The sequence below is a fragment of the Aythya fuligula genome, chromosome 2, assembly GCF_009819795.1.
Source record: "Aythya fuligula isolate bAytFul2 chromosome 2, bAytFul2.pri, whole genome shotgun sequence".
Lineage (NCBI taxonomy): Eukaryota > Metazoa > Chordata > Aves > Anseriformes > Anatidae > Aythya > Aythya fuligula.
Genome location: NC_045560.1, coordinates 137,809,428 through 137,836,965, shown reverse-complemented (window position 1 = coordinate 137,836,965; position 27,538 = coordinate 137,809,428). Strand labels below are relative to the sequence as shown.

At 40.8% G+C, this 27,538-nt stretch overlaps 2 protein-coding genes across 3 annotated transcripts in view; one reads left to right on the top strand and one right to left on the bottom strand.

Annotated features, from left to right (window-relative positions):
• The window catches only part of RNF19A (ring finger protein 19A, RBR E3 ubiquitin protein ligase), a 55,766-nt gene extending 36,140 nt beyond the window's left edge, over nt 1–19,626 (top strand). For both annotated transcript variants that reach the window (XM_032181592.1, XM_032181593.1), the window contains exons 3-11: nt 677–1,441; nt 5,130–5,338; nt 7,304–7,448; nt 8,081–8,243; nt 12,010–12,124; nt 14,486–14,647; nt 15,585–15,798; nt 16,810–16,953; nt 17,339–19,626. In XM_032181592.1, coding sequence (XP_032037483.1) covers nt 846–1,441; nt 5,130–5,338; nt 7,304–7,448; nt 8,081–8,243; nt 12,010–12,124; nt 14,486–14,647; nt 15,585–15,798; nt 16,810–16,953; nt 17,339–18,029 — 2,439 coding nt within the window. In that variant the 5' untranslated portion in view covers nt 677–845 and the 3' untranslated portion in view covers nt 18,030–19,626. The remainder of the gene's footprint in view (nt 1–676; nt 1,442–5,129; nt 5,339–7,303; nt 7,449–8,080; nt 8,244–12,009; nt 12,125–14,485; nt 14,648–15,584; nt 15,799–16,809; nt 16,954–17,338) is intronic.
• A 5,573-nt stretch (nt 19,627–25,199) lies between these two features.
• SPAG1 (sperm associated antigen 1) overlaps nt 25,200–27,538 on the bottom strand; it is a 40,256-nt gene continuing 37,917 nt past the window's right edge. The window contains exons 18-19 of the mRNA XM_032182214.1: nt 26,523–26,900; nt 25,200–26,401 (exon numbers count right to left, since the gene is read on the bottom strand). Coding sequence (XP_032038105.1) covers nt 26,273–26,401; nt 26,523–26,900 — 507 coding nt within the window. The 3' untranslated portion in view covers nt 25,200–26,272. The remainder of the gene's footprint in view (nt 26,402–26,522; nt 26,901–27,538) is intronic.

The following is a 27,538-nucleotide window of genomic DNA, read 5'->3' as shown; positions in this document are numbered from 1 at the left end:
CATCATCTTCACTCTAGTCTTTGCTTGGATTGCAGTACGGAGATGGAATGGCAAAGCAGCGTTGCCTGTCACTCGCTCTCCAGCTCTGCTTTCTGAAATATTCAGGTGCTTTATGTATAAAAATATGCATCTGTTTACTGCTTTACAAACCCTTAGGATATGAGAATACTCTGAGTTGTTTAGCCACTGTGACTTGATTTCTGCTGGTTGTCTAAATGAATTCAAAACACACAGAGAACTCCTTAGTTCCTTTTAACTAACCCTATAGGTTTGGGCCATGATCTGATCACGTGTGGAAACCGTAGAGGAAACAAAAGTTTCCAATGCTCTCAGCTTGTGAGGGTGTTGTGTGTAAGAGCTGGTTATACATTTACTTGTCACCTTGGGTTACGGTGGTTCCTGTGCACACATCCGTAGGGAGCAGGGGGAGAGGTCGCCGTTCTCAGCGCCACTTAAGCACAACGAAGACGTTCCTTGCCCCCGGGGCAGTTTGGTCTTGTTAAGATGAGAAGGATGTAATGGATAGAAAAAAGCAGACAAAGAAATATTGGGTTAAAAGGATGAGAAGAAGATGGTAGTAATAGGAATAACAGGTCATTAGAGCGCTGTGGTGTTTCAGTACCTGAAGTGATGGATGTGATTCTAATCTATTTTTTCTTCTTTTCTCCTAATACAGGGAATTCCTGTGAAGAATTGGCTGCAGGCAAAGATACGTTTGAATTTTCTGCATGAAGACTCTCAAACTGGATTACATAATATATATGACTTAAGCATGTGTCCTCTGGCTCTCTTATTTTAATCCTTAAAAATGAGTAGGATTCTACGTGAAATTTAACCCATTTTTGATGAGTGATCTAGACATGAGTTTACATCGGCAAATGGGCTCTGATCGGGACCTCCAGTCTTCTGCTTCTTCTGTGAGTTTGCCGTCGGTTAAAAAGGCACCAAAGAAAAGAAGAATCTCCTTGGGCTCTCTTTTTCGGAGGAAAAAAGACACAAAACGCAAGTCTAGGGATTTAAATGGGGGCGTCGATGGAATTGCGAGCATCGAAAGCATTCATTCAGAAATGTGTACGGACAAGAACTCTATTTTCTCCACGTGTACCTCTTCCGATAATGGAACAACCTCTAGCAGCAAACCAAGCGGAGACTTCATGGAATGCCCCTTGTGCCTTCTGCGGCACTCCAAGGACAGGTTCCCAGAGATCATGACTTGTCACCATAGATCCTGTGTGGATTGCTTGCGGCAGTATCTCCGGATAGAAATCTCTGAGAGTAGAGTTAATATTAGCTGCCCAGAGTGCTCAGAACGATTTAACCCTCACGATATCCGTTTGATATTAAATGACGACATCCTGATGGAAAAATACGAGGAGTTCATGCTTAGGCGATGGCTTGTTGCGGATCCCGATTGTAGGTGGTGCCCAGCTCCAGATTGCGGGTAGGTTTTCTTTTCCATATCTGCAAAAGGAGTGACAGCATAAACGGATAACGTGCCTAGCACTGCGTGTTTTGAGAAGTTAATCACTTTACTTCAGTATTTTGAATGCTTCAGTATTTTGTTCTGTGTTGTACGAGTGGGTAGCAAAGAGAATTCTCATTAAAAGCAAACACAAAAACCTTTCCACCTCATTTTTCTTCAAGTAGGATTTTCTTACTCTGCACAGAGAGAATGTCAGTAAATTAATGAAATTTATTGCTAGGTGGTTGCTAAGTATCTACTGCAGGGAAAAGCTTCAAATGTTGCACTGTTAAAGCAAGAAATAAAATGAAAATTAGTTTACTGTACTTTTAGCTTAGTCCATTTATTTGGACTTTTCATGGACTTCTCTTTTTTTTTTTTTTTTTTTTAACAATGAAATATGATTGAAGATTTTCTTCTTATAAAAAGCCCTCTCCAGTTTCAGATATCTTCTGGCTGGTTGACACACCACTTGTTGCCTGTCAACAGAGTTCTGATGTAAGATAATAATCAGTTTGTTCCTGCTTATTATCTGAAGAACGTAGTGTTTTAACGTTGCTTTAATATTTAAACAGCTCTGAAATCACTCTGACATGAGTAGGCTGAATACTACAGCGCGGCTCATCACGCTTTTCTCCCGTTGGTGGCTCATAATGCCATTTTTTTCAGCAAGCTGCTTTTTTAGGGGTTTTATTTTGCATTACTACAATGCCTAAAGGTTGTAGCCATGACTGCAATCCAGATGTGCAGCGCACGGTAAAAACTCTTGGAGAATATCTCTATTTTTGGGTACAGATGAACAGTAAGGAGAGATAAAAAGGAGGAATGTTTGAAGAGTACGAGTTAAATAGAACAGGCAATTAGGTAGATTAAGCAACCCGAACATTACTATCAGAATATTTAATATTTAAGAGGCTTTCAAATTTAAACAGTGTATTAAGAAACATTTTAGATGAAATACAATTTTTCTTTCATACTTTAAATGAAATATAATTTGCTAATGTGGATCAAAAGAAGGGACTGGTAAGGTGACAGCTTCTTGGGTCCTCTGGTCCGAAAAGGATGGCACTGCTGTGGTGTAATTTGAGCAGAGGAGAAAGAAGGACTTGGGAGAAGGATTGGTTGCGTGAGTTTGTAACAAAGTCATGTGGATGAAATCAGAGCTTCACTACTAGTGAAAGCAATCCATGGAAAGCATTGTTGGATAAGCCTTTGGTCTCTTTGCTTGGGATTCCCTGAATTTTGGTGTTCTTGAACAAACTGATGTTACTCAAGGTGTGTAGGAGTATCTGAGAACGTGGTCACGTTTTCTGTTAAACCATGTTGCAGTGATTCAGTCTAAGTGCTGGAAAAGAAAGGCACAGGTTTGTTTAATGGACAATTTTTACTTTTTTTAGTGCACCTCAGTTTTCTCATCCTTATCTGTACCTTTGGAAACCCTCACGGCAGGGAAATGCTTGACGTGGGATTCAGGTTTTAGTGCATAGATCCATTTTAATCCACTAAGTTCTGTGGAAAAAGCACACAGTACTTGAGCAGAAGAGAGTAGTTTATGCTAGCAAAGGTTGTTTGAAGACCCCGTGCCCCATACAGCAGGCACAGACTTCAGCAGATGGCTGCTTTACCAGTGATGGGGTGCAACAGGAGCCACACTTTGCTAATGGCTTTGGCAGCTGTACTCGGCTTGCACGATATCCAGTGAAAATTGAGGGCTTCTCTCTTTTCTGATCAGTTTTTGGTGTGTATTACTGGCAGGTTGTAGCTCACCTGAGTTTAGCATGCATAGAAATTCTCCTGAAGAAGCCGGGTGGCTTGCGTTTACTAAATTTGTGATTAATCCCAAAGCAGGAGAGGTGCAGGGGATGAGGTAGCATCCTTTGCTAAAGTTGAGCATTTCAGTAGGGATCATTTACTGCCCATGGAGGTAAGAGAACAAACCGATTGGATGCCATATGACAGTGCACTGATGAAACATCTGGCACGATACTGGCTGTGGGGAGGGAAAGGAGGGAAGCTAGAGTAGCGTAAAATAAAGTAAATTAGGCTAGATTAGGTAAAAATCTCTGGACCAGCTGCAGCCTATCTGCAATAGCTTGCTAGGGGACATTGGCAAATAGTTGGGGATGAGGAAACCACTTGGACTTTCTTCTAGACAAATTTTACAAGGATTTGGTTTCAACATTTTGAGTTGTCAAATGTCGTTTTTATAAGCCTTGATGAATCAGTATGCCGAAAGTGGTCTGTCCTCTATTCTGCCTGAATTATTCAGGGGTTTTTGCGCTGGGATTTTATTGCTGACATTATTAGAAGAGAGCTGCAGTTCTCAGATTTTTATCTCTGTCAAGCAAAACGCAGATCGGGGAAAAGAGTGCGCATTTTTTGTTCCTGTTCTGCTCCCACCATACATCATTTCTGCAATGAGTTGTCCTTTTTTTTTTTTTTTTTAACTCACTGTTACCCTGAGTTCAGTTATTTGTCCCTTCTCTCAGCCTAACAAGAACTTTGAGCATTCACACAGCCTAAAATCAATGCAGAGCGTTGAGGCTACACCTGTAATCTTGTTCAGTTTGACCAAACACTTGCCTTGGTCTAAAAGCTTACTTCCAGAGGTCTGCCAATACATCAGTCCGCCCCAGGGAGTGATTTCAGGTCCGTGCCCATCCCCTGTTAGCTGTGGGAGGCAGCAAACAAATTGAGACTTCACTCGGCAGCCTGAGCTGCTTTGATACAACACGAAGGAATCGTGGATGTGCCCCTTTGTGCTGAGGAAGTGTTTGGACCGGAGCCACTTTGTGTACATGCAGGGTAATTAGCTCTTCGGTCGCTCTAAGTGAGGCAAATTGAGCTGATTAACTTGGCAACCGTATCAAAGATTCCAGCAGTTGCCGAAACGAGTTTTTGCTCGGGAAGGAAATTGTTTGAAAACAGGCAAGCAGGTGTAATTGGGTGTAGCTACGTCATCTGGAACTGAAAGGTTGAAAACTCCTGCTCGTTTTGCACAACTCTTAAAGAGGAGCAACCTCCAACGTGCTGGTTTAAAACATTAACAAAATGATACCACATTAGCTTTACGGAGCTTCAGATCCATCAACTCTAACATTAAAATAGCTAAGTTTCAGCTAAACATCTGTGTGGAAATATTTTAGCATCATTACTGAATATTTTACGTGAATTTCATGCAGCTACTATAAATGGGGCAGCGTACGTTGAAAATTAACAATATACTCTTAAAATAAAGCTACTTTCATTTGAACAGCCCTAAACTTCAGCCCTGCTGTACTTACAGATCTGCTGAAGTCTGTACAGGGAGGCTGTTCGTATGAATAAAACTGCATTCATGCTTTAAGTGTTCGTAGCAGTGGGCATAGTTATGTTTTCTATTTAAAATAAAGCTATTGCATAAAATAATTGAAAATAAAGCAGTGGGTAGGAACTGAAGTTAATTTAGCAAGCCGAATCCTTACGTTATAGTTTCTCTGTTTTGATATTTTAACATGGAAGATGAAGGTGGTAAAGAATTTGTGCTGGCCACACAATGTCACCTCCTGATCCCTGCTGCCTTCGTAGCTGCTTCACCTGCTCTGGTAGCTCTTTTTAGCTTTAGTCTATAACTAAAACTTTATTTTATTAACAAAATTTTCTCTTGTGCCCCCCTTGATAATTCAAGATACGCCGTGATCGCGTTTGGATGCGCCAGCTGTCCCAAACTTACATGCGGACGAGAAGGCTGCGGGACTGAGTTCTGCTATCACTGTAAGCAGATTTGGCACCCGAACCAGACCTGCGATGCCGCTCGCCAGGAGAGAGCTCAAAGTCTGCGCCTGAGAACAATTCGTTCCTCGTCTATCAGCTACAGCCAGGAATCTGGAGCGGCAGGTATTTATGGTCAGGATACTGGGCCTGTAAAACACCTTCCTGCTATGTTTGCACAATAAACGTGGAAAAGGAAAGAGCTGAATGGTAGCTTGGTAGCTACTACCTCCTTCATGTTTCAGAAACATAAAATCTGCCATTTTAGGTTTGGATTCAAATTTTTGATGTTAATATTTGAAGGGCTCTGTGACCAGAGCACCAGACTTTGACCTTAGAGGCACATCAGCATTTTAAATTCTTTGTAGCTGAAAAATGGGAGCTCTAAGGAGCTTGGTGCAAAGCATTCTCTGCCTCTGACAGGCTGACTCCATGAGCTCCATCCCTTGCCCTCTGGCAACATGCATTTTCTATGCTGTAGGTGAAATTCCACAAGGCTACTACTAATAAATGCTGTTAAAATAAAACCCCACAACGCTATTTTTCTGCTTCCAGAAGAGACTGTTAGGCTGAGGCCAGCTCTGCTGTTTGACATCTATATTTGTTTGTTTGTTTTCCTTGTGAGAAGGCTACTCCCTGTTCACAGGGAGTTACCTACTTTCTGTTTTTCAATAAAACGCTCATTTTTCTTGGCTATCAGAAACAAAGCAATTCCAGCTTCTGAAAATTTTGACTTCTTCATAACTTAGAGGGAAAAAAAGGGGGGTGAGGGAGAGATAAGCTCTTTAGAGCAGTATGTTGCAGAGTGAGAGTCCAGTTTGCTGTGGATGAGATTTGGCTTCACGTTTCAACACACTCTGATCTATTTGGCAGCTTTTGTCTGGCTGACCAACCAAGTACATATTTTGGGGAAGGAGCCTCTTGCAACTTGAACGTAGTTAGAGCTGTCATTCTCCGATCCAGCCTTAGCCTTGGGAGTCTTTAATTTGTTGTTTGTGCTGGCTTGTTTTAAACAAGGCACACCGTTTTGCCTTAAATTGGCATCTTGCTCTATTTTAAAATTCATTTGAACACTAAACTTGAAAGAAATTAGTATACCATCTCCTTTCCTTTCCCTTTTCAGTCCCTGCTAGCTTGAACACCAGTAGCTGTGCCACATCCACTCTCAGTTTAGTTGTGTCTCTTCCCATCTGGGAATAGCTAGTGCATCCTTCCAGCTGCACTGGAGTTAGTAGAGTTGATTTCTGCCAGTTCCTCACCTCTTTGGATGTTCCTTACACCAGGTATAAGCTGCATCCCTCTTTTCCTTTCATCCCCACCAGTAGCACAAAGGTAGGAGACCGGAACTTCTGCACGAGGTGCTGCAAGTTAACTTCAGCTGCTGCGTATAAATAGCTCGGCTCAGAGTGCTCATGCTAACCAGTGATGTAAAGGAACGAAGATCAAAACTGTGATGGTGTCAGCACACAAGTATTTCACTGTTGCGCAATGCCCCCTTGTTTGCTAGTGATCGAGCTAGCTGCTTGGCTACAATTTTTAAATATTTGTCTTAGGAACAAGGAGAGCCTCTGGAATTTTCTTATTTCTACAACAGTTTTTTTTTTTTCCTAGGCAATAAGTATTTCTCTTCGGTGAAGAGAAATCGAGAAGAGAGTGGTGATGCCAAAGAAGTGTAGACGGGGAGACAGTATTCAAGGAAAATATTCATAACAGCATGAAATGTTAAAATAAATAAATAATATTTAGAGAGAGTGTGCTGTCAGTCCTGTATTAACATACAAGTTTAATGTCTGACTCCAATATAAATTGCATTAAGCTTAGAAAATCCTTGAACAGTGTGTGGATTAACTATTCAGTTACTCAAATGTGATCTAATACACCTTGTTTTGATCAGTATCACTTCGTCCATGGGTTTACAAAAAGCTATCAGAGAAGTAATTGCTAAATCACGATTCGTAAAGAAAACTTATAATAAACTTTTTCCATTTTTCAGATGATGGTTCAGTCAACTTTCCCAAATACCTGTCTATATTTTGATTAAATCTGTGTGCCTAAAGAACTGATGCAATCTTAATATTCGTTTTTAAACAGCTGATGACATAAAGCCATGCCCACGCTGTGCTGCTTATATAATAAAAATGAATGATGGAAGCTGCAATCATATGACTTGTGCTGTCTGTGGCTGTGAGTTCTGCTGGCTGTGTATGAAAGAGATCTCAGATTTACACTATTTAAGGTACATCCACGAAAAAAGATCTGTATGGTTGGTAACTTATTTTTTAAAGTACGTAGAAGTAGATTCCTGAGTGTTATAAGTCTGACTTTCTTCCTGTTGGAGTAGAGAATCAAAGTTGAAGCATCTATGTCTGAGAATTAAGTTGGTTTTCAATGCAAGTACTTAAATTACATTGTTGTTTCATTATAAAATATTTTTCATGCATGCAATGTGTACTTTGTACAACAAATGAAGTGTTTTAGATAGACATAACCACTGTTTTTACTGACATCTTAATACTGCTGAACCGTGTTTACATAAAGTAACACAAGAACTCTGATTATATTGTGTTACCTGTGAACCACAGATCAGCACGTGGTAATACGCAGTGTGCTTCTCTACATTTCAAAATGTTCTCTAAAGCCACTGCTAGAAATCTGAAGAAATAACTAATAATTTGGTGTCTGTAAGTTTAACCTAAGAACAATGATTTTGTAACTTAAACTTAATAATTTTATTATAAAATTATTTTATTATAAAATAATAACCTTAAACTTGATAATTTTGTAACTTAAAATTTTGTAAAGTTTAGGACTGTGTAGTTATGTCAGTTTACTTGCAATTTCTTTACGGTTTTCCTACTTTTCTCTTAGCCCCTCAGGTTGCACATTTTGGGGAAAGAAACCATGGAGCCGTAAGAAGAAAATACTGTGGCAACTCGGGACACTTGTTGGAGCTCCTGTAGGAATTGCATTAATAGCTGGCATTGCTATTCCTGCTATGATTATCGGAATTCCCGTGTATGTGGGACGGAAGGTAAAATGCTATGTTCAGCTGGTTGTCTTCACCAGCCTTTTTTTGGGGAAGGACAAATTATTTAAGAAAAGGTTGATGTCAGTTGCACAGGAGAAGGTGTTTTTAGGGATGTAGTTAGTCTTAAAAACAGGTAGAAGAAGATGCTGAAAAAGGATTTTTGGGTTTTACCATGGGAGTTCTTGTATGCTTTTCAAAATTACCATATTTAATCTCTGGTTTCCATTGTGTTCACTAGAACTGAACAATATTTAGAGAGAAGGAAGGCAAAAGTAGAAAAAAGGCTGTCAGCAGTCACTTATCTTGTCTTCCATGTGCCTTAGCAGAGTTTCCAGGAGGATCTGCTCCATATGATCTGGCCAGGCACAGAAGTGAGACTGGCCTGGAGTTCCCCAGGTTTTCCTTTTTCCCTTTTTAAAAATGGGGGTTAGGTTTCCTTCTTCCAGTCAGTGGGAACTTCACCAGACTGCCATGACTTCTCAAACACGATGGGTAGTGGCTTAGCAACTACACCTGCCAGTTCCCTTAGGACCTGCAGATGCATCTCATCGGGTCCCGTGGACTTACATTCCTTCAAATTTCTTAGATGGTCTTGACCCTGATCACCTACAGTGGGCAGTTCTTCATTCTGCCAGTCCCTTCCTTTGCCTTCTGCAGCTCGTGCTGTGCAACTAGAGCACTTGCTGGTACAGATTGGAGGCAAAAAAAGTAGTTCAGTACCTTACCTTAGCCATCACACCTACTTTGGTGTTGTCCACTCAGAGTACAGCAGTGAAGCTGGGCTTTATTTCTGCTCAGTTAAACAAAAGGGTGACCCTCTTCATACAAATACCTGTTGACTCTTTCTCAGCAAGGTGCTATTCTGAGTTCCTGTATTCTAAAACCTGTGCCCTTTTTCACAGTACTGGTACTTCAAGCAATTGTTCTCCTCCCAAGGGACACGCACCTATTCCCATTGTGCTGCATCCAACTGTTCCAGGGCATTTTTTCAATTTCTCAAGACCAGTCTGAGTTCTGGCAGTCTTGTAGCCCTGATAGGTTGGTATAGTCCTGAAAGAGGACAATAGGAATGCTTCCCTCCTTCCATCCTTCAAGTTAATGAAAATGATGAAAATACTCTTGGATTCAGAGCACATCTCTTGTTAGGAAGAACATGAGAAAGAGTTTCAATTTGGGGAGTTAAAAACAAAAACCCCACAGCCTAATGACAAATCTGACATTTTTCTGTCAGCTTTACATGAAGTTAATAGTTCTTTTCTCCAGGCTGTTTTTTTTTTTTTTTCCTCTCCAGTCTGGCCCATTATAAAAAGCATCATGAAAGAAAACTTTGAAATTTGCAAGTCTGTGTGTGGCATCTGCTTCGCCCTGTCCTCAAGGCCAATCATCCTCTTGCTGAGGAAAACAAAACTGATTTGTTTTCTATTAGGCATATCAACATGGCCTCTTTATTTTCTGCTTTTGCTTTGTCTATAAGTTGCTGGTTTTCAGGAAACTGAAGTTCAGTTCATTGGTTTTTAACCCCCTTGGGTACTTGTTTTGCACCTTTTTAAAGATCATCACTGCAGTTTAACATTTTTGTTTTCCTTTTCTTTTCCTCAAACATTTCTGAATAATAAATTTCTAAAACTATTATAAGTGGCTTTGAAATTGGGCCTGATAAGATGTTTTTCAGAGCAGCTCATGCAAGTATGCTCTAATGTGCTGTTTTCCTACAGATCTTACTCCTTGTCACCAATCACCTGTCTCACAGGTAATCTTCGGTGACATCTGAAGGGAAAAAAAAAAAAAAGGCCTCCAATTTAGTCTGCTAGCTCTTCGTTTTTGTTAAATAGCAAAGGGATCTATTTTGGTCTTCCTCTTACTAGCAGTGTACTTTGAGAATAATTTCTTGTTAGCTTTGGCCCTTGCTCTTTTATTTCCTCAGTTTTAACCTTTCTGACTTTGTCTTGACACCCTCATGCTGTTCCTTTGTACTTGTTGAAAGTAATCTGACCTACTTTCCTTTTTTTTTTTTAATGCTGCTGTTCCTTCAGTAAAGGAGGCTACTTTGTTCCTTTGCAACATTTTCTTCTGCACTGGGAGAGTTCGTGCTTGTATTTCTATAGTTTCCTTAAGGAAGCACTCGTTATTCTCACTCGTTTTCATAGATAAATATCTGGTAATGTACCAGTTTTCTGCTGTGATAGAAATCCATTCTTTGGCCCGGTGTTCTTATTTAGGTATTCCTTCCTTCCTGAGAATTCAGAATTCTGTTATTGTCATTATTAACGCTCTGCCTTCGTGTTTTTAATCAGTTTCCCCTCTGTAACCATCCCTTCCGTTCCTTTTTGTTGCTTTGTGTTTAAGGAATCCAGAACCCATTGGTGGTTTTTTCATATTTCTTTTGTTTTGGGTAGTTAAAGTTGCCCATACCAATAAAATTCAGTGCCTGAGCTGATCCTGCTGAACTTCTCACAGAGACCCATAAAACCTGATCTTCTAATTCCTACACACTCATACTGTGGGAGTCTTCATGTTCAATTTTTCCTTTTAATCTGTACCTGCAGGCTTTCCAGGTTTGTTCCACACTTGAGTGCCCCCCTCATTCATTCCGTGCTGTTCTCTCAGAGCAAGCACAGGCTTTCTCATTGTATAGAAATGCAGTGTCTTCTCTTTTTCCTTGCCTGCCTTCCCTGAACAAATTCTTACTTTATTCTAGAATGAGAACTACCCTACCAAACCTCAAATGGAAATTACAGAGAGCACGTGTAATAAAACTTCCAGTTCAACTTACATTGTCATTCTTCTTGCAGTAGCATATCAGTACAAAAATACTGTGATTATCCTCTTACTATTTTTCTGTGTTCTTCCTTAGATGTACTGAGGATTAACGTAGCCCTCAGGACAGCCATTAAGATAGTGACCTGTTGTTCTTCTGTAATTAATTACCTCTTAACCAAGAATGCTGACAAATGAAGCACATGTGGCTAAAAACCCATGTTTCTAGAGAGCTGAATAAAACAAACAAAAAGTAGGAAATCTCTGTGAAAGTGATCTTTGAAGGCCTTTCAGATTTGTGTGGTTGCAGATACATTTGCTGCAGGTAAATTTGAGATGGTCACACTTCAGAAGGGAAGACTTGAACCATCAGGAAGGGCTTTGGTTAGCAGGTCCTACAGTAAATAATAGCACTGCTAAGACTCAGCTCTGCTAAAATATTCCCTACCTCAACAGCTCATCATGAGAAGGTAACAGAGCAATGGAGTCCTTGCTGCTCTTCCCTCCAGGTTATGTTTGGTGAAGGCTGCCTTACTACAAGATTTTCGTGATGTTCTTTCAAGCTGTGTTCCCACAGATCTGATCTGTGAAAATTTCACTCTGTGTTGTTCAAGGGAAAGGTGACAGGGAATAAGAAGGGTCAGTTGGCTCAGGGGCGGCAGTTCTTTGATCCAGAAAATTGTTGACTTTTCCCAACCACGTAAGGTAGAGTCATGATTCAACAAATAAACAAAAAAAGCTGTTCAGTGTTTTAGCTCTCTTAGCTTGAGGCTGAAAGTAAATGTTTAGTTGCTGGATTGAAGGACTTTTAAGACAGCTGCGTAAAATTAAGACAAGTATGAATTTTCTTGTTCTTTGAGATAGGCTAAGAAATAAATCACAACATAGAACATGGTCTGTATGGAAGAGAGGGGGATACAGGTTCCCAACCATGCCAGTTCTGTTGTTGCAACAATGTATTATTATTATAATACTCTAAAAACCCCTTCTCCCCTTCTTTTCTTCTCTCAAGATTCACAATCGATACGAAGGCAAAGACATTTCCAAGCACAAGCGAAATTTGGCCATAGCAGGTGGTGTAACCCTATCTGTCATTGTTTCTCCAGTTGTAGCTGCAGTAACTGTAGGTAAGCAAATATTACTGCTTTGTATATTGGTAGCACCTTGCAACCAGAGTTGTATAAACACTTGTGAATAAAGCCCAGATAAGCCTGATAGCTTTCTTTTGCAGGTGAAGAAACCAAGGTAGAAAATCCATGAAGTGTCTGAGGTTATACATACGTATTCATAAAACTGACATATTTAAAGCTTTTTCTTAAATGATTGACCAAAAAAAACCCTGTTGTGGAGTCTGTTCATATTTGAATAATTTCATATCAAGCTTTTCTCAACACAGAAGAAAAGTAGCCTGTTACATTTAACGTTGCAGTGGTTGATAAACCTCTTGCTGTGCAGTGAGAGTCAATTTGAATGTTACCATGTTTTTTTTCATAAGAATGTGGAGGATGGCATTTGAAGAAGACCTGGCTCTATATTATGGCATATTCATCTTCTCACCACGTAGCTCCAAGATCACTGTACACAAACCCTGATTTTGAGACCCCGGTCTGCTTCATCGTGCCCTTGTGTATGCAGTGTTCCCCCTTGTGCTAGAAACAATGCTTAGAGAAATGAGTGGCCTTGGGAAGAAGGGCTGACTTTAGCAAGTGATGGTGTAAATTGGCCATGAAGCTGGGGTTTTAAATCACTTGTTCAATGGGGAGCCACCATGCAAATGCAGATACACTAGCCAACGTAGTGTCTGTGGTGACTTTCAATGTTGCATTGAATTTTCATGTCGCTGTGGCATCAGATTCCTGCTAAACAGGCAGTGGGGCTCCCTGTCTCAGATATTTTTATAGGTCTGCTTTGCCTCACGATTTCAAGCTTATTCCATACTCTTCAGTAGAGATAAAGCTTGGCTTTTTAGGGAAAGAAGTTGGTTTTATTTTGTGGAGCTTTTTAGGATCATAGAATCATGGAATGGCTCAGGTTGGAAGGGACCTTAAAGATCATCTAGTTCCACTCTCCTGCCATGGGCAGGGATGCCACCCACTAGATCAGGTTGCTCAAGGCCTCACCCAGTCTGGTGTTGAACACCTCCAGGGATGGGGCATCCACAGCTTCTCTGGGCAGCCTGTGCCAGGGCCTCACCACCCTCTGAGCAAAGAATTCCCTCCTAACCTCTAATCTAAATATCCCCTCTATTAGTTTAAAAACATTCCCCCTTGTCCTGTCATTATCTGCCAAGGCAAAAAGTTGTTTTCCTTCTTTTTTTTTAAATAAGTCCTCGTAAGTACTGAAAAGCTGCAGTGAGATCTCCCTGGAGCCTTTTCTTCTCCAGGCTGAACATCCCCAGTTCTGTCAGCCTTCCTTTATAGGAGAGGTGCTCCGGCTCCTTGATCATCTTTGTGACCTTCCTCTGGACCCGCTCTAACAGCCCCACGTCCTTCTTGTGCTGGGGGCTCCAGACCTGGACGCAGGGCTCCAGGTGGGGCCTCACAAGGGCAGAGCAGAGGGGGACAATCGCCTCCCTCCACCTGCTGGCCATTCCTCTGCTGATGCAGCCCAGGATGCAGTTGGCCTTCTGTGCTGCAAGCACACGCTGCTGGCTCTTTTTGAGCCTTTCATCCACCAGAACCCCCAGGTCCTTCTCCAGAGGGCTGCTCTCAGTGATTTGGTTCTTCTCCCAGCCTGTCCTCATGTCTGGGGTTGCCCCAACCCAGGTGCAGCACCTTGCACTTCGACTTGTTGAACCTCATGAGGCTCACATGGGCACACTTACCTGGCTAGTCCAGGTAAACCCCCACCAGGGACTTCACCTGACTGCCAGGACTTTTCAAATACGATGGAGAGAGGCCTGGCAACTCCATCAGCCAGTTTCCTCAGGACCCTGGGATGCATGGCATCAGGCCCCATAGACTTGTACGTGTTTATTTTCATCAGGGTGGTCTCAAACCTGCTCTTTTTATTTTACTCTTGCCCCACTGCCGCTATCACATGGCCTCCAGAAGGAAAGTTTGTCTAATTCTTAAATGGAATTAGTGTGATTCAGAAAATTATAAAAGATCCTATGCTAATAATGACGTTAAGCCCTATTAAATCAATAGCAAAGCCCTGTCTGACTCCAGTGAATGCAAAATCCAATAGAACTTGCATGAACTTTAAACATGAAATATTTTAATTTTGTTTATAAAAGATGTTCCAGACCTACTGGAAGTATTAGTTATGCTTCTCTACCTACTGATACTGAGAGAGGACTCTTCTGGCTGCTCAAAGTACTTTGCTGTCATTTCAGCCTAGTGATTTATCAACGCCTCTTAGTTTTGCCCCCTCCTGGTTTCTTTCAGGTGTGAATTTGTTAAGTAATCGTGGACTATGAGATCAGTGGTATGAGTAAGTGCAAAGTATAAGCTGTGTTTAATAAAGGATGGTATTTTCCTCTGCAGGTATTGGTGTTCCTATTATGCTGGCGTACGTGTACGGAGTCGTTCCCATTTCCCTCTGCCGAAGTGGAGGCTGTGGCGTTTCGGCAGGCAACGGGAAAGGCGTCAGGATAGAATTCGACGATGAAAATGATATAAACGTTGGTGGGACAAATGCAGCTGTAGGTAAGAAAAAGGTTTCATTTTCTGTAAATTGGGGCTTTGTGACTTGTATTCGATGGCCTCAGGTACCCAGAATGCAGAGGGTAGCTGCTCTGCATTCATGTTCTGCTGTGCTGTAATGCAGCACCTGCCCATTTGGACACAGAGCAAGGCAATCACAGTCTTCTTGTGGTTTTGTCCTGCTTCTGATACAGCACTAAGTGTAAGGTAAGAGTAGGAAATTTTAATTTTCTAGAATCCAGTCTTGCACTTCCATTAGTATGACTGAAAGGTAACTGAGCATCCCACTTCTATTTTACTTCCTTTCTAATAGTCAGCAAGATCTCAGAAGTATAGAAATGGAGGACAGCACATCCACAGCTTAATCTTATGTTAAAAATGATTAAATGATCTTTTTTTTAAAAACAAGCAGAAACGTATTTTCTTTTTTTTTTTTAAAGTCAATTGTCAGAATCCAAATTCAAAGTAGCGATGCATTAAAGCTTTGCTTGACCATTTGAACCAAAGCCAGGCTCATGTAATGTCCATTTTGTAGGTAAAAGCATTAAGACAAAAATCAAACCTGCTTTTTCAGAATACTGCTTTGTGCAAGCTTGCTGAGTTTCATCTTTTTGTCCCTAATTAGAGAACTAAATGCTTGTAGCTGCTGTTCTGGTGCTTTTTTTTAATTGTGTAGCAATACCCTTTGACATTGCGTCTCCCTGTTTTGTTTGACTCCATATTTCATATCCTATGGTTAACTTTTCAGTGTCTTTACTATGTCATACCAGGCATAACCACGATAGCAACCCCAAGAAAGGTCCATTTTTCTTTAACCAAGTTACTTTAGTTTATAAATCCTTGTTCTCAGCATAACTCCAGGGGCAGTTTCCATGGTCATGCTCTAGAAACTAGTAAGTTGTGCTTCCATGACTAACGAGCCTTCCTCCTTTCTGTCTAGACACCACTTCAGTAGCAGAGGCGCGCCACAACCCCAGTATAGGTGAAGGGAGCGTCGGGGGACTGACGGGCAGCTTGAGTGCAAGCGGTAGCCACATGGACAGAATAGGAGCCATCCGAGACAACCTCAGCGAAACTGCTAGCACCATGGCCCTGGCTGGAGCCAGTATAACAGGGAGCCTCTCAGGAAGTGCAATGGTTAACTGCTTTAACAGGTAAGGGACATCCTTCCTGACACAGAGGATCCAGCTCTTGATGTAAGCAGAGGATGTTGTATTAGCGGGTTTCTTGATATTTTTTTTCAATTTATGTGGTTCCTGCTAAAAGGCACCGTCTCTGAGATAGAATTTGTCTATGACAAGCTTATTGGTATCCAAAAGATCCTGCTAGATCACCGTCTTCAAAGAGTCTGCATTTTTTTCCTGCTTCCCAGGAGGGCAGCCCCTGCCCAGGAGGCACCTCACACTTAGCTCTCCTATTAGAGGCCACGGTTGTGTTGTCTCAGTGCATCTCATGGCAAAGTCAGGACTTCTGGCTTGTTCAGTAATCTGCAAATACCAAATTGTCCCTTCAGAGCACCTCAGCCTTGCCCGGGTGACAGCTTTTTGTCACCTAGGTGCTCGGTGCCTTCTGTTAATTGGGGTCTTACTGTATGTTTTGACTGTCCTGTATGCTGCAGAGACAGGGAGTGTCTGGAAAGGATACTCTTTTTTAGGGATCAGGATGGAATTAGCTCCTTAAGAAAATGAGTAGTATTTAGCACCTGGTTTAAGTAACTCAGAAGTGCAGGCTACGTAGAAAAAGGAAATTGTTGCAATAAATAAAATGCAATATAAAGCAGAGTGGAGAACACGGTTCTCTGACAGTTACTTCATCAGTAATAATTTGCAGCTGTGAAAACACGGGAACTGTCTTGAACTTGCGTACCCTTCTGATTGTTTCTGATTGTTTTCTCCATTTTTTTTAAGAGGACCTTACGTTATCTGCAAAAGAATTGTAGATTAGTCTGAAAGTTGTTATTGTAAACCTCAGGGAGGAAAGCATCCAGAAACTGTTTTTACAATGCAATGTTCTGCTCTGCTGGGAATTTCATCTATTTTGGGGTTTTAACTAATAAACTGTGCTTACTACTGAACAGGGGAGAAATTTTACAAGGTGACAGTAATTTTCAACTAGGGTGCTTTAACTGTAGTAGCAGTATACATAATTCTTTCTTTCTCTCCAAGACTGGAAGTACAAGCAGATGTGCAGAAAGAACGATACAGTCTGAGTGGAGAATCTGGCACAGTGAGCTTGGGAACAGTTAGTGATAATGCCAGTACCAAAGCAATGGCAGGATCCATTCTGAACTCCTATATCCCTTTGGACAGGTAAGAGAAATGTGCTGAGAACAGAAGATTGATAAACATTGCTTATTAAAGCATATTCTAAGCATGCCTCATCTGATCTACTTAAAACTTTGAAACTACGTTTTTTTTTTTGTTAGAAATTGAATTATGTATGATCGCTTGTATTTGCCAAGGTTATTTCCAAAGAGGAACACACAATTAGTGCAGCTCAGGAAAGCATTTGATCTTTCAGACTGTGTGCTTCTGTTTGGGCTGTTTGTTTGGTCGAACACTTTTCCTAAAATCAGTCCCATCGCTGTAACTTTCTTCTGCTCTCTGTATTTTGGAAAGCAGCAGGAGTTTGTTTGGCTGCGTTGGCTGGCTCGTCTTAGATGCCCAGATATACTGACAGGTTTTCTTGTTCTAGGGAAGGCAACAGTATGGAAGTACAAGTGGATATTGAATCAAAGCCAGCCAAATTCAGACACAACAGTGGAAGCAGCAGCGTTGACGACGGCAGTGCTGCAGGTCGTAGTAACGCTGGCTGTTCCTCGGCCTGCGTGCCAGAGAGTAAATCGAGTGCCACCAAGTGGTCCAAAGAAACAACAGCAGGAAAAAAATGTAAAGGTAAGCTGCGAAAGAAGAGCAGCATGAAGATAAACGAGACAAGGGAGGACATGGATGCCCAGCTGTTGGAACAACAAAGCACAAACTCCAGTGAATTTGACTCTCCCTCTCTTAGCGATAGTATTCCATCTGTAGCAGATTCCCACTCGAGTCACTTTTCTGAGTTCAGTTGCTCAGATATGGAGAGTATGAAAACTTCCTGTAGCCACGGTTCCAGCGACTATCACACGCGCTTTACCACGGTCAGCGTCCTCCCAGAGGTGGAAAACGACCGCTTGGAAAACTCCCCCCAGGCGAGTGGGATCCCTGCGCCCGTCCCCGCAGCCCCGAGCACTGACGTTCCCCAGCTGAGTTACATCGCCGAGGAAGGCGTGAACAACGCTTCTGCCACGGATGGAGATCCAGGTGCTGGGGAAACGCTGAAAGAAACCAACAACAACCATTCGCAACATGCTGCGGAGTTGAGCACTGCTATTCAGACTGAAATTTAAGCCAAAAAGTGCTGCAAAAACGTATTTACCACTAACGAACCCTGCCTGAAAGCTGGTTGAATTACAATGCGATGACTTGCGTTAAGTTTCAGGTGACCAGCAGAAGCAAGGTTTTGATACAACTGTATTTTATATATACCTGTCTAATAAAGAAGAGTACTTCATATGGATCCTAGACCTGTGTGAAGGGGCACGAAGGCTTTAACAAGTGCATTACAGCAGTACAAATACATCCATGTTTTTTTTATTTTTGCCACGACTTTGCTTGAAAGCATACGCTTGGTGTACTTAGGTAAAAAAAAAAAAAAAATAATAAAAAATTGGGTAATCGTTAATGTTAAATGCTAAAATGAATACTATGTCCTGCACTGTTCACTTGAAAAATATGGGGTTTGGGATAAATGGGTGTTAGCTGAGCATTAGTGACTTAAAACCATTCTAGTGTGAACTCTAAGGGAAGCAAAAGTTTTGCAGAGACCTGTCCAAACACCTTTCAGCAGTGAATATTCATGAGCATCATTTTGTTTCATAACTGGACACACTATTTAGAATGCATGTAGAACGACTCGCGTGTCTTCAGGTGGATGTAGCCTGTGTCAGAAGCGTTTGCGTGTACACTTTGAGCAAGGTTACGGCATTTTATATGGTTTTGAAACAGAAGAAATTGGTACTTAATGCGTGGCAGAATGGAGACATCACCTGTGAAGAGCAGTGGGGTCACTTGTTTATTCATGCAACCAACCATGCGGCAGATAAGGCTACTATATATCGTGTAAAACCTGTAGAGTAACAATCCATTGATTTATAAGCATTGTAGAAAAGCAGATGCAGTCACCTTTCATGAGGGGGGAAAAATGGTGCCCCATCAATTCTCGGTGCCTTCGGAAAAGACTGGGTTTGAAGTGCCTGGTCGCTTGAGGATTTTACTGTAATGTTTTCCAGAATGTCCTCTTTGGCCACCTTCAATCACAAAAGAAAATCCTAGTGAATAAAATGACTGTGGTAGATAAATGTATAATAATGATAAAGCATTAGCCTACCAAAGACTCACTCAGGCTTTCGTGAATGACGTTCACGTGACATCTCCTTGCAAGGCGTGCGTTCCTGCAGTCCCCGAATCAGAGTGCAGTGCAATGACTGCCCACGTGCAAAGATGGGTTCCAAATATGCTGGCTTTTTTGTTTGTTTGTTTCTTTTGCATACGGAAGATGTACAGCTGAACACAAGCTGAAGTTGGCCAAAGCGCCTGCACTGTTGATGTTTTTTTTTGTTTTTGTTTTGTTTTTTTGCTATGTAAATCACTAAAAATGGGAAAAGAAATTGTGAATATCAGAATAACAGTTAATGATGTTCTGTCTTGTGTTTCATGTATTGCCATTATGGTGCTACTGGAAGTTTGGTTGGATAAAAAGAAAATGCCATGAGCTGCAGTCCTCTTCCATGACTTACCCTCACCAGTTTCATGAATATGCTTATAACACTAGTGCCAGTTATGTTATTTGATAATGCTTGTTACAGTATTTGTATATTTGCAATTCAGTTTTGCTCAATAATATGCGTGTAAACTGCATATCTGAAATAAATGTCTAAATACTGACTTCTGGTGGTCCTTGGTTTAGCGTGCTGAGAGCTTTGTAGAAATCTCTCTGTTCCCAGATGGTGCTTTTTTTCTGTGAGGTGCTGACTGCTGTCATCTTTTCCCTTCAGTTTTCGTTTTGTTTGGCGTGCTTTGGAGTTTGTGCTCTGATACCTGGAGATACAAGATCTGAAGATGGCTGCGTTTTTGTGCAAGACTTCAGCCTTACTCCTTTTCATCATACTGAAGGTCAGTCTGAGCTGCCTGCAGGGCAGTCCGGGCAGTAAGTGATTTTTCAGAGAGGATGTGGCTCTGGCAAGCAAGTCATTCTGTTTAAAAATGCACCATCTGGTACAAGTGGACATGCTGTGGTGGGATTGCTGGGCTAGACTGAGCCCTGATTTCCCCTCTATCTAAAGGGGCGCTCATCAATCCACACAGCCTGTAAGATGTTTGTTCTGAAACACTGCAGATTGCCCGGTATTTATGGTTAAAAAATGGTATTTCTTGGTTGAGCTCAAGTGTTCATTAGGTTTGTTTTCTCACCTGCACTTCGACAGGCTCAGGAAGTAATAAATAAATAAATAAATAAATCTGATTGGGGTGCTGTGACGCACGGATCCCTAAGCCATGCGTAAGCTCTGTTGATAACAGACTGAATAATGAGATAACTAGGCTGGGTCAACTCTAAATCATTAAAAAGCATCGAGTTTTTTATACTGTCTCCAATAGCGGATACTTCAGGAGAGAATAAAAAACGGGGTGAGTGAAACCTAGCATGCCCTAGGATGGAAGCAAGGCATAAAGGCAGTTTTTGCCATGGCATCAGGTGCTTTTTATGTGGAGGATAGCGTTCTTTAGTGCTTTATTTTGGACTGATTTTTCCCCCAGTCTGATTGCTTTTTAAAATACATTGCTACTGAAGAGTAAGGTGTTGAATTAGGTCCAGCATTAACCGAAGCGTTTGCTGTTAACCTGAGATCTCGCTGGTGTCTCCAGCTCTGAAGATGTCTGCTCTGGCTTTGTCCAGTGTGTTTATGGACCGACACGAGCACATCAATTCACAGTAATGCAATCTAAAGCTCGCAGCAGGGAACTGGTGGATGTATTTTGTTCTGTGAACTTAAACCTAGCAATCGCTCAGTACCTCTGTTCTGCTGTGCAGGAAATTGAAAACATGGCTTGCTCTTGTAAATAAGGTTTATCAAATGATAGCGTAGTTTTCAGTCACTCTGAAACCATCTTTGATAATTTATAGTCACATTAAAATGTAGTTAATAGAGGTGAAGTATTTTTTTTAGCAGAACACGGTTGTGCAGACTCATCTGTTATTCAGAGGTAATATTTCATATGTGAAGCAATCCAAACAGCACTGTCTAATAAATTTAAATTTAATGCAGCATTGAATTGTTCGGAATCTATTAAAAAAAAATAAAAGCTATATCAGTGTATTGATGGAAGTGCTGCAAGTGCATCGAGGAGAAGATGCCTCTCATTTATAGAGTTACTGAAATAGAAATTCACTTAAGCAACGGGTTTGTTCTTGCACTGAAATAAACTACAGGAGAAGTCAATTCCCTTGAAATAGCCACCTGCTCTCCCAGTTTTTCAGTATTTTTCACTGTGAGGGTGGTGAGGCCCTGGCACAGGCTGCCCAGAGAAGCTGTGGATGCCCCATCCCTGGCGGTGCTCAAGGCCAGGCTGGATGGGGCTTTGGGCAGCCTGGGCTGGGGGGAGGTGTCCCTGCCCATGGCAGGGGGCTGGAATTAGATGATCTTTAAGGTCCCTTCCAACCCAGACCGTTCTGACTCATGGTTCCTGGACAGTTTGGCTGATCTATGACAGATGATGAATCTCGTGGAAATTGTTTTTAACCTCTGCCATATCAGGGAGTACTTGAGATAGTGCTGCAATTTTAAGTAGCTAAGAACTGCTGTGTAAGCCTTCTGACCAGTCTGCAGATTTTTATTTATTTTATTTTTTTTTCTGGAGTAAAGCAGCTGGGCTTGTACATGGTTTCCTTTCATTGAATCAGTGTCACTAAATTGTGTGCGTGAAAGGACAAGCTTTTTTTTTATTTTTATTTTTTTAACTGATTGGTAAACACTTTTTGACTATGGCGTTATGTCTCTTCCCTCCCAGTAATTTCTCATTGTGCAAATCCGAAGTAATTTTTAAATAGTTGCCTACTGAGTAACGCCATCGCTTCCATGGGTAATGATGCTTTATGAGGATAACCAAGGAGATGGTTGAAAAATTAAGCGGAGTTAATGAACTTAAAAGTAATTTCCGGATAAAAATTCTGTTGTTCTAGGTGTTTAGGGGATTGATTGATTTTTAGTTGCCTCAGTAGGAGAAAAGAAAAAGTTGCATGTTATGAAATTGTCTTCTTAAATGTACACAGTAATATTTAAGCCAAATCATATTGGGAAGGGGGAAAAAGGTACTGAGCAGAAAATAAGGAACACAGAAGAGGTGAAAATAAGGAACACTCCTGAGGAGGTGCTTGGAAAGGGTGTGCAGACATGCTCTGATAACAGCTTGGTAGTGTTTGGCATGGGCATCCTTGCCTCCATCGCTCTGGTCTCAAGAAATCAGAAGATGCCAAAGACAGGAGAGAGCTGGGAGGTGAACACGCACGGGGAGGTGGAGGAGAGCAGCTGCTCAGCTGTTTTTGTCCTTGTTTCCTTGCAGATGAGCAGCGGTGGCACACCGATATTAAAGGCAGCAGCTTTTCGTGATACCTCTGCCATGGCTGGGGGCTGGTTAAGTTGTAATTACAGCATTCAAGTTGCTGTAATCAAGTTTAAACATTTCCAGAATGGCAGAGGTTCTTAGTGGATCTGATGCTTCATGCACATGATCTTCTGCACAATGAGCTGATGTTCCCGTGGTCACGAAAAGGTGCCGAGATGAGTCCTGACCAGGACACATTAGTCCCTTTTTTTTTTTTAACATGAGCTGGAGTTCAGTGCACAGCCGTGTCCCTGCTTCGGGCTGTGCAAAGGGTCCCCTGCCAAGAGAATGAGAGCAGGTGGCACCTGCAAACCCTGGGGCTGTGCTGCAGGAAGCCTCTGTGAGGTGCTGCTTTTAGGCCTCCTCACCCTCTAATTCAGATGGCCTTAGTGCTAAAATGGCTTACTTAACCTGGCAATTGAGCTGCCACACTTGATTAGATCAAACCAGAGGCACTCAAGGTGCCCTTGACTACTAGGAGCAGCAGTATAGCTGTATGTGAGGCTGGTGAAAATTTTAAAGTCAAGACCCAAACTGCTGAGTTGTCAGGGATTTCATAGTTTAAGAACTATATATCTCTGTGTGTGTATATATTATATATATGTGTGTATATATATAGTTTTTCCTGAGGAGGCAGATTCGATGTACATATTATGCATTTTTAATATGCATAATATTTAGACCATGGGGCTGCACCTCCCTGCCTCGTGTGGGTTTAACATTCCCTTCTTTTTAGAGGCGGACAATTACAAAATCCATTCACATCAGCTCATTTTCAATCTGTTGGTTCTGTATTGTTATGCTTTCTTGCATCAGGCATTTTAAAGGACACTGGTGATTCTAAAACCGTGCACATCGTGTCCCATGCTGCTGCAGCACTCTGCTATTTTGGTTCCTCTGAGTTCTGTTGACTCAAGTCATAAATCCTGATTTACAAGTGGGGAAGGAGTTTTGTTCCTGCTGCTCAGAATATGTAGTTTGTGTATTTTAAGAACCAAGTCTAAATAGATCAGCTTGCACCCTTCAACAAGGCCTGGCAGACACAAAGAGTAAGTAGCCCTTTTCTTATGCTCATGGATTATGGGATGCATAAGAGCAAGGAGCGTGGTTTGCCAGTATGAAGGAAGAATAAAAAAAGCATAGTGATGATGTCCTTGTAGTGAATCAGCTTTTTGGACAGAGAAGCAACCAACTGGGCTAACGTTACAGCCTGCCTTAAACTGAAAAGGGAAATCAAAAACCCTTTGTTGCTGAATATCTAGTTAGTGCTGGGTTTAAGTTTTCTACTGAGGCCTGTCCTGTTGCTGTCTATTGAACTAACGACCAGCTCGGTACTTTGGAGGATGGGAAGCTTCAGAGCAAGGTGCTGGTTATTCAGATCAGGATGTTTGTTATTTGATCTTTTGCTGACTGCACCTGAAACACAAAGCTCTGACTGCAGCTGGTGATGGCTCCCTCCTGCCAGCTGGGCAATGGGTTCGCTTGCTGTGGTTCTTCATCTAACACTTCTTATCAAGAGGTGATTTTGGCTTTCAGTCAATTTTCAGTCAAAATTACATCTTAGAAGATAGCCAGAGCTCTTAGTACTTGGATCTTCAGTACTTTTTCTGAAGACACAGGGAAAGATTTAATTTCATCAAAAGCTTTTGTGCTGTGGCTTCTGACATCACCTTTTACTCAACTACAGCTACCAAACAACTATTTTAAAATTACCTGACTGAATTTCATGCTCCTTTCAGTAAAATGACTTTTTTCTAATCCATGCATTACTAATATATCTCCTCAATTTAGCCAAAACTAGGCTAGGTCACTGTCTCCTGTGAGACCTATAGAGGCAACAGTCCAGCATTGCTCTTCATGGGTCACAGTGACCAAAATCTTTTTGCATAGAGAGGCTGGGTTCTTCCTCCCTTCCCCTAACAGGGTTTCTCTGATGCATTCTGATAATTTTCCTCAATATTATAGGAACCTTACAACTAGCTATGTAAATAATCTTCAGTAAAACACCCTCCCTAACATAAGTGTTGAAATACACCTTTTAAAAATCAGTAATTTTAGTAATTTAATCTGTTTCTAGTGAGAAAAAAAGTGTTCTATAAACGCTGGAAAAAAACTTCAGCAGGATTTTATGAGAGAAAAATATGCTGACAGGCAAATAAACTACAAGGAACATACTGCATTGATCAACAAAATATTCCTAAAATGTGTAATTTACCACCACCTTCAGCTCTGTTCATTCAAAAGCTGCAAGCCCCAAAGCTGAATCACTTGAAACAAAGCTGCAGAAACAAAAAAGTTACTCATGGAAAAATGTGGGTAATCTACGTATTAAAGCTGTATTTCTGTTGCGGAAGGCAATATTTTATTTTATTAAAGAATTATGTCTCCACGCCAATCCCTACAAACCTGATAGTTTAAATTGTATTGCATTTCTACAAATGGAATGGAAACAAAATGCTCTCAACCCCAAACCATGTCAGCAAGCTGCATGCATACAAAGTTTCCTCAGACATACTGAACTACAGCAGGAGCGACTGAAATCATTGTAATAGAAATCAGTGAACACGAATATCTTTGCCACTACAGCTGAAGAAGAAACTGCCTGGTGCTTCCTTGGATAAGTACAATTAATTGGTTATGCACAGATTAGATCACCTACACAGAGAGCTCTCTTGGACACACGACAAGCTCACAAATAGAGGACATTTAAGGACAAGAAGCATCAGTTGTGCTGGCAGTGTTTTAGGAATTGAGAGCCACATTCTTAGTATTCTACTTCAAGACAAAATTCATAAACCACGTCAGAATTACAAGTCTGAAGAGTGTAGAACCAGAAATGAAGAATCCATAACCTGAACTTTTCAAGAAAAAAACTTTAATATACACCTGAGATAAATATTATTAGAACAACCACCCTAATGATACTGTTGCAGTGCTTGTGAGTTCAACAGATTTATATCACATGTGCAAAGAAGGCATTGGGGTATTTGAAAAACTTTTAAGCTTAGTCTTGAAAAAATGCAGCTTTGTCTAAATTATGCATAAAACATAAGTACTGCCTGAAATTAAACAAAAATCACATTGGTCCACAAAGCAGTTTTAGCTTTATGGGTATGTCTGCAAACAGAAATACCCGGAGTTTTAAATCTGATTACAAAACTCGTAGTTAAATATTTTTTAATGTTAAGTGCAGCCACTTGTTCTCTTTTTCACCACTATCACTCTAAAAGCTGTGCAAACCAGCAATCCTTCTACACACAGAGAAAATAAATAATTCTCTGTGCACTAAAAATTACTCGTTTGTTCGTCATTTAAAAAAACATATCCATTCATTTAATAATTAACTATTTTGATTCAAAGTGTTCCATGACAAGCTAATGTATTATTCATTCACCTTTGCTGCTAAGCAGTACTGCACCAAAATATTTAAATCTGTTTTGTGTAGATCAGATGGTGAAGAAACAGATGGTCTGTAGTAGTTTATCTGAAAGATGTTTATATTTTTTGTAAACTCATTTTTAGCAAAGCTCTTGCTAACTGACCCGTTTACCTTGAAGACACTTCTTTATCACAAGAACATACAACCCACAAAATGATGACTAAAAGTACATTATCTATCGTACCATCGTGATATTTCACATTATATATAAATGTAAAATATGTTTTATGTAAGTCTAAATAAAATCAATATGCCAAACTTGAACTCTGTTACTGAACGTAAAGACATGCATTAAACTGTAGAGATTAAAAGTGTATACAACTACAAAAGAGCAGCAAGTTTTAAATGTGCATATACTATCAAAACAAAATAGGATCTAAACAGTCCACATAAAGACCCATTTCAACCCGTGCAAGACTGCAGTGTTTATACAGCTATTTCATAAACATCAACTATATCCATGCAACAAATAAATTTTAACTTAAGTTCTTCTTAAAGTTCGTAAACCTTTTTAAGGCTCTCAAGATCTTCTGAAGAGTATTGATTCTGGTTTTCTGCAAGCAAGTCAAACAGTTGCTGAACCTGTTCTTTTTCATTTTTGCTAAGAAGGCCCAGCACCACCTGAGAAAAGAGATTATTTTATAATTAGCACAAGCAATGACTATATGGTTTCCTACTGAAATGTGAAAATTTCCTCTAAGTTTCTGTTCAACTTCAGTACTCATTCAACCTAGGTTCTTACCTTAAATCTCTCTGCTTTGCTCAAGTAGAAAAGATGCTGATATACAAGACCGGGATCTTTTCCAAGTACATAATGTTCCAATGACTGGATAAAAATCACAAAGGTCTCTACTTCAAGTTTGTTACTTAACAGCACTGGTAATTTTTTGGGATCAGTAATTGTTAGAAGATCTGCACAAGCAACTTTATCCTTATTGGCATTCACTACATTTATAACCTGTCCGAAGTCGTAAGCATTAGATGGTTCGGAAATTGTCAGTTTTTCAGAAGTCTTCAACAGCGTGCTCTTTTGAACCGCTTCTTTAGAAGTATCATCATCAGTCACAACATCTTCTGATGTAGCAAGCTGCCTCTCCTCCTGTTCATCAGATTCAGTCACCTTCACAGAAGAAATAGCATCAACTCATTGATTTCATAAGCTGCATGCACATATTCAATAGTAATGTCACTTCATTATAGTTAGCATTTTACTTTTCGTAAAAGAAAGGCTCCTGTTTTTCTCTATATCCTACTTCCCCCCTCCCAGAATGGTACCTTTCTAATTGATCTTTACAGGCTTCTAGTCAAAAGTGTGTATTTTACATTTCCTTTCACTGCCGAAAGACACCTGAGGCACTGCAGGAGATCACTAAGGAGGACTGTATGCATGTATTAAACGAGAAGTTGCAGAACACAGACAGAACTGAAGTTTAGCCCCCAGACAGCAGTGTTTCATTTTACTTCCATGACTTCAGAATAGTACAGGCACACGGCAGCGGCATCAGGCTGCTGTTCTGAGTTGTTGTGGAAGCAGAAAGCTCATCATGGTGTAACTGCATGAATATCCACTTAATGTCTTCAGAGCTTGCAGCCTGTACTGAATTTCATGAAGCGGTTGCAAGAAAGTTTGCCTTGGGATCAACTACATTTGCTAAAATCCATTTAAAACTGTCAGGAGTCATGGAATTAGTACAAACTGACCCAAAACAAATCATTGCAGGGGATCTCTCTAGCTGATGCCAAGGTTTTCCAGAAGTC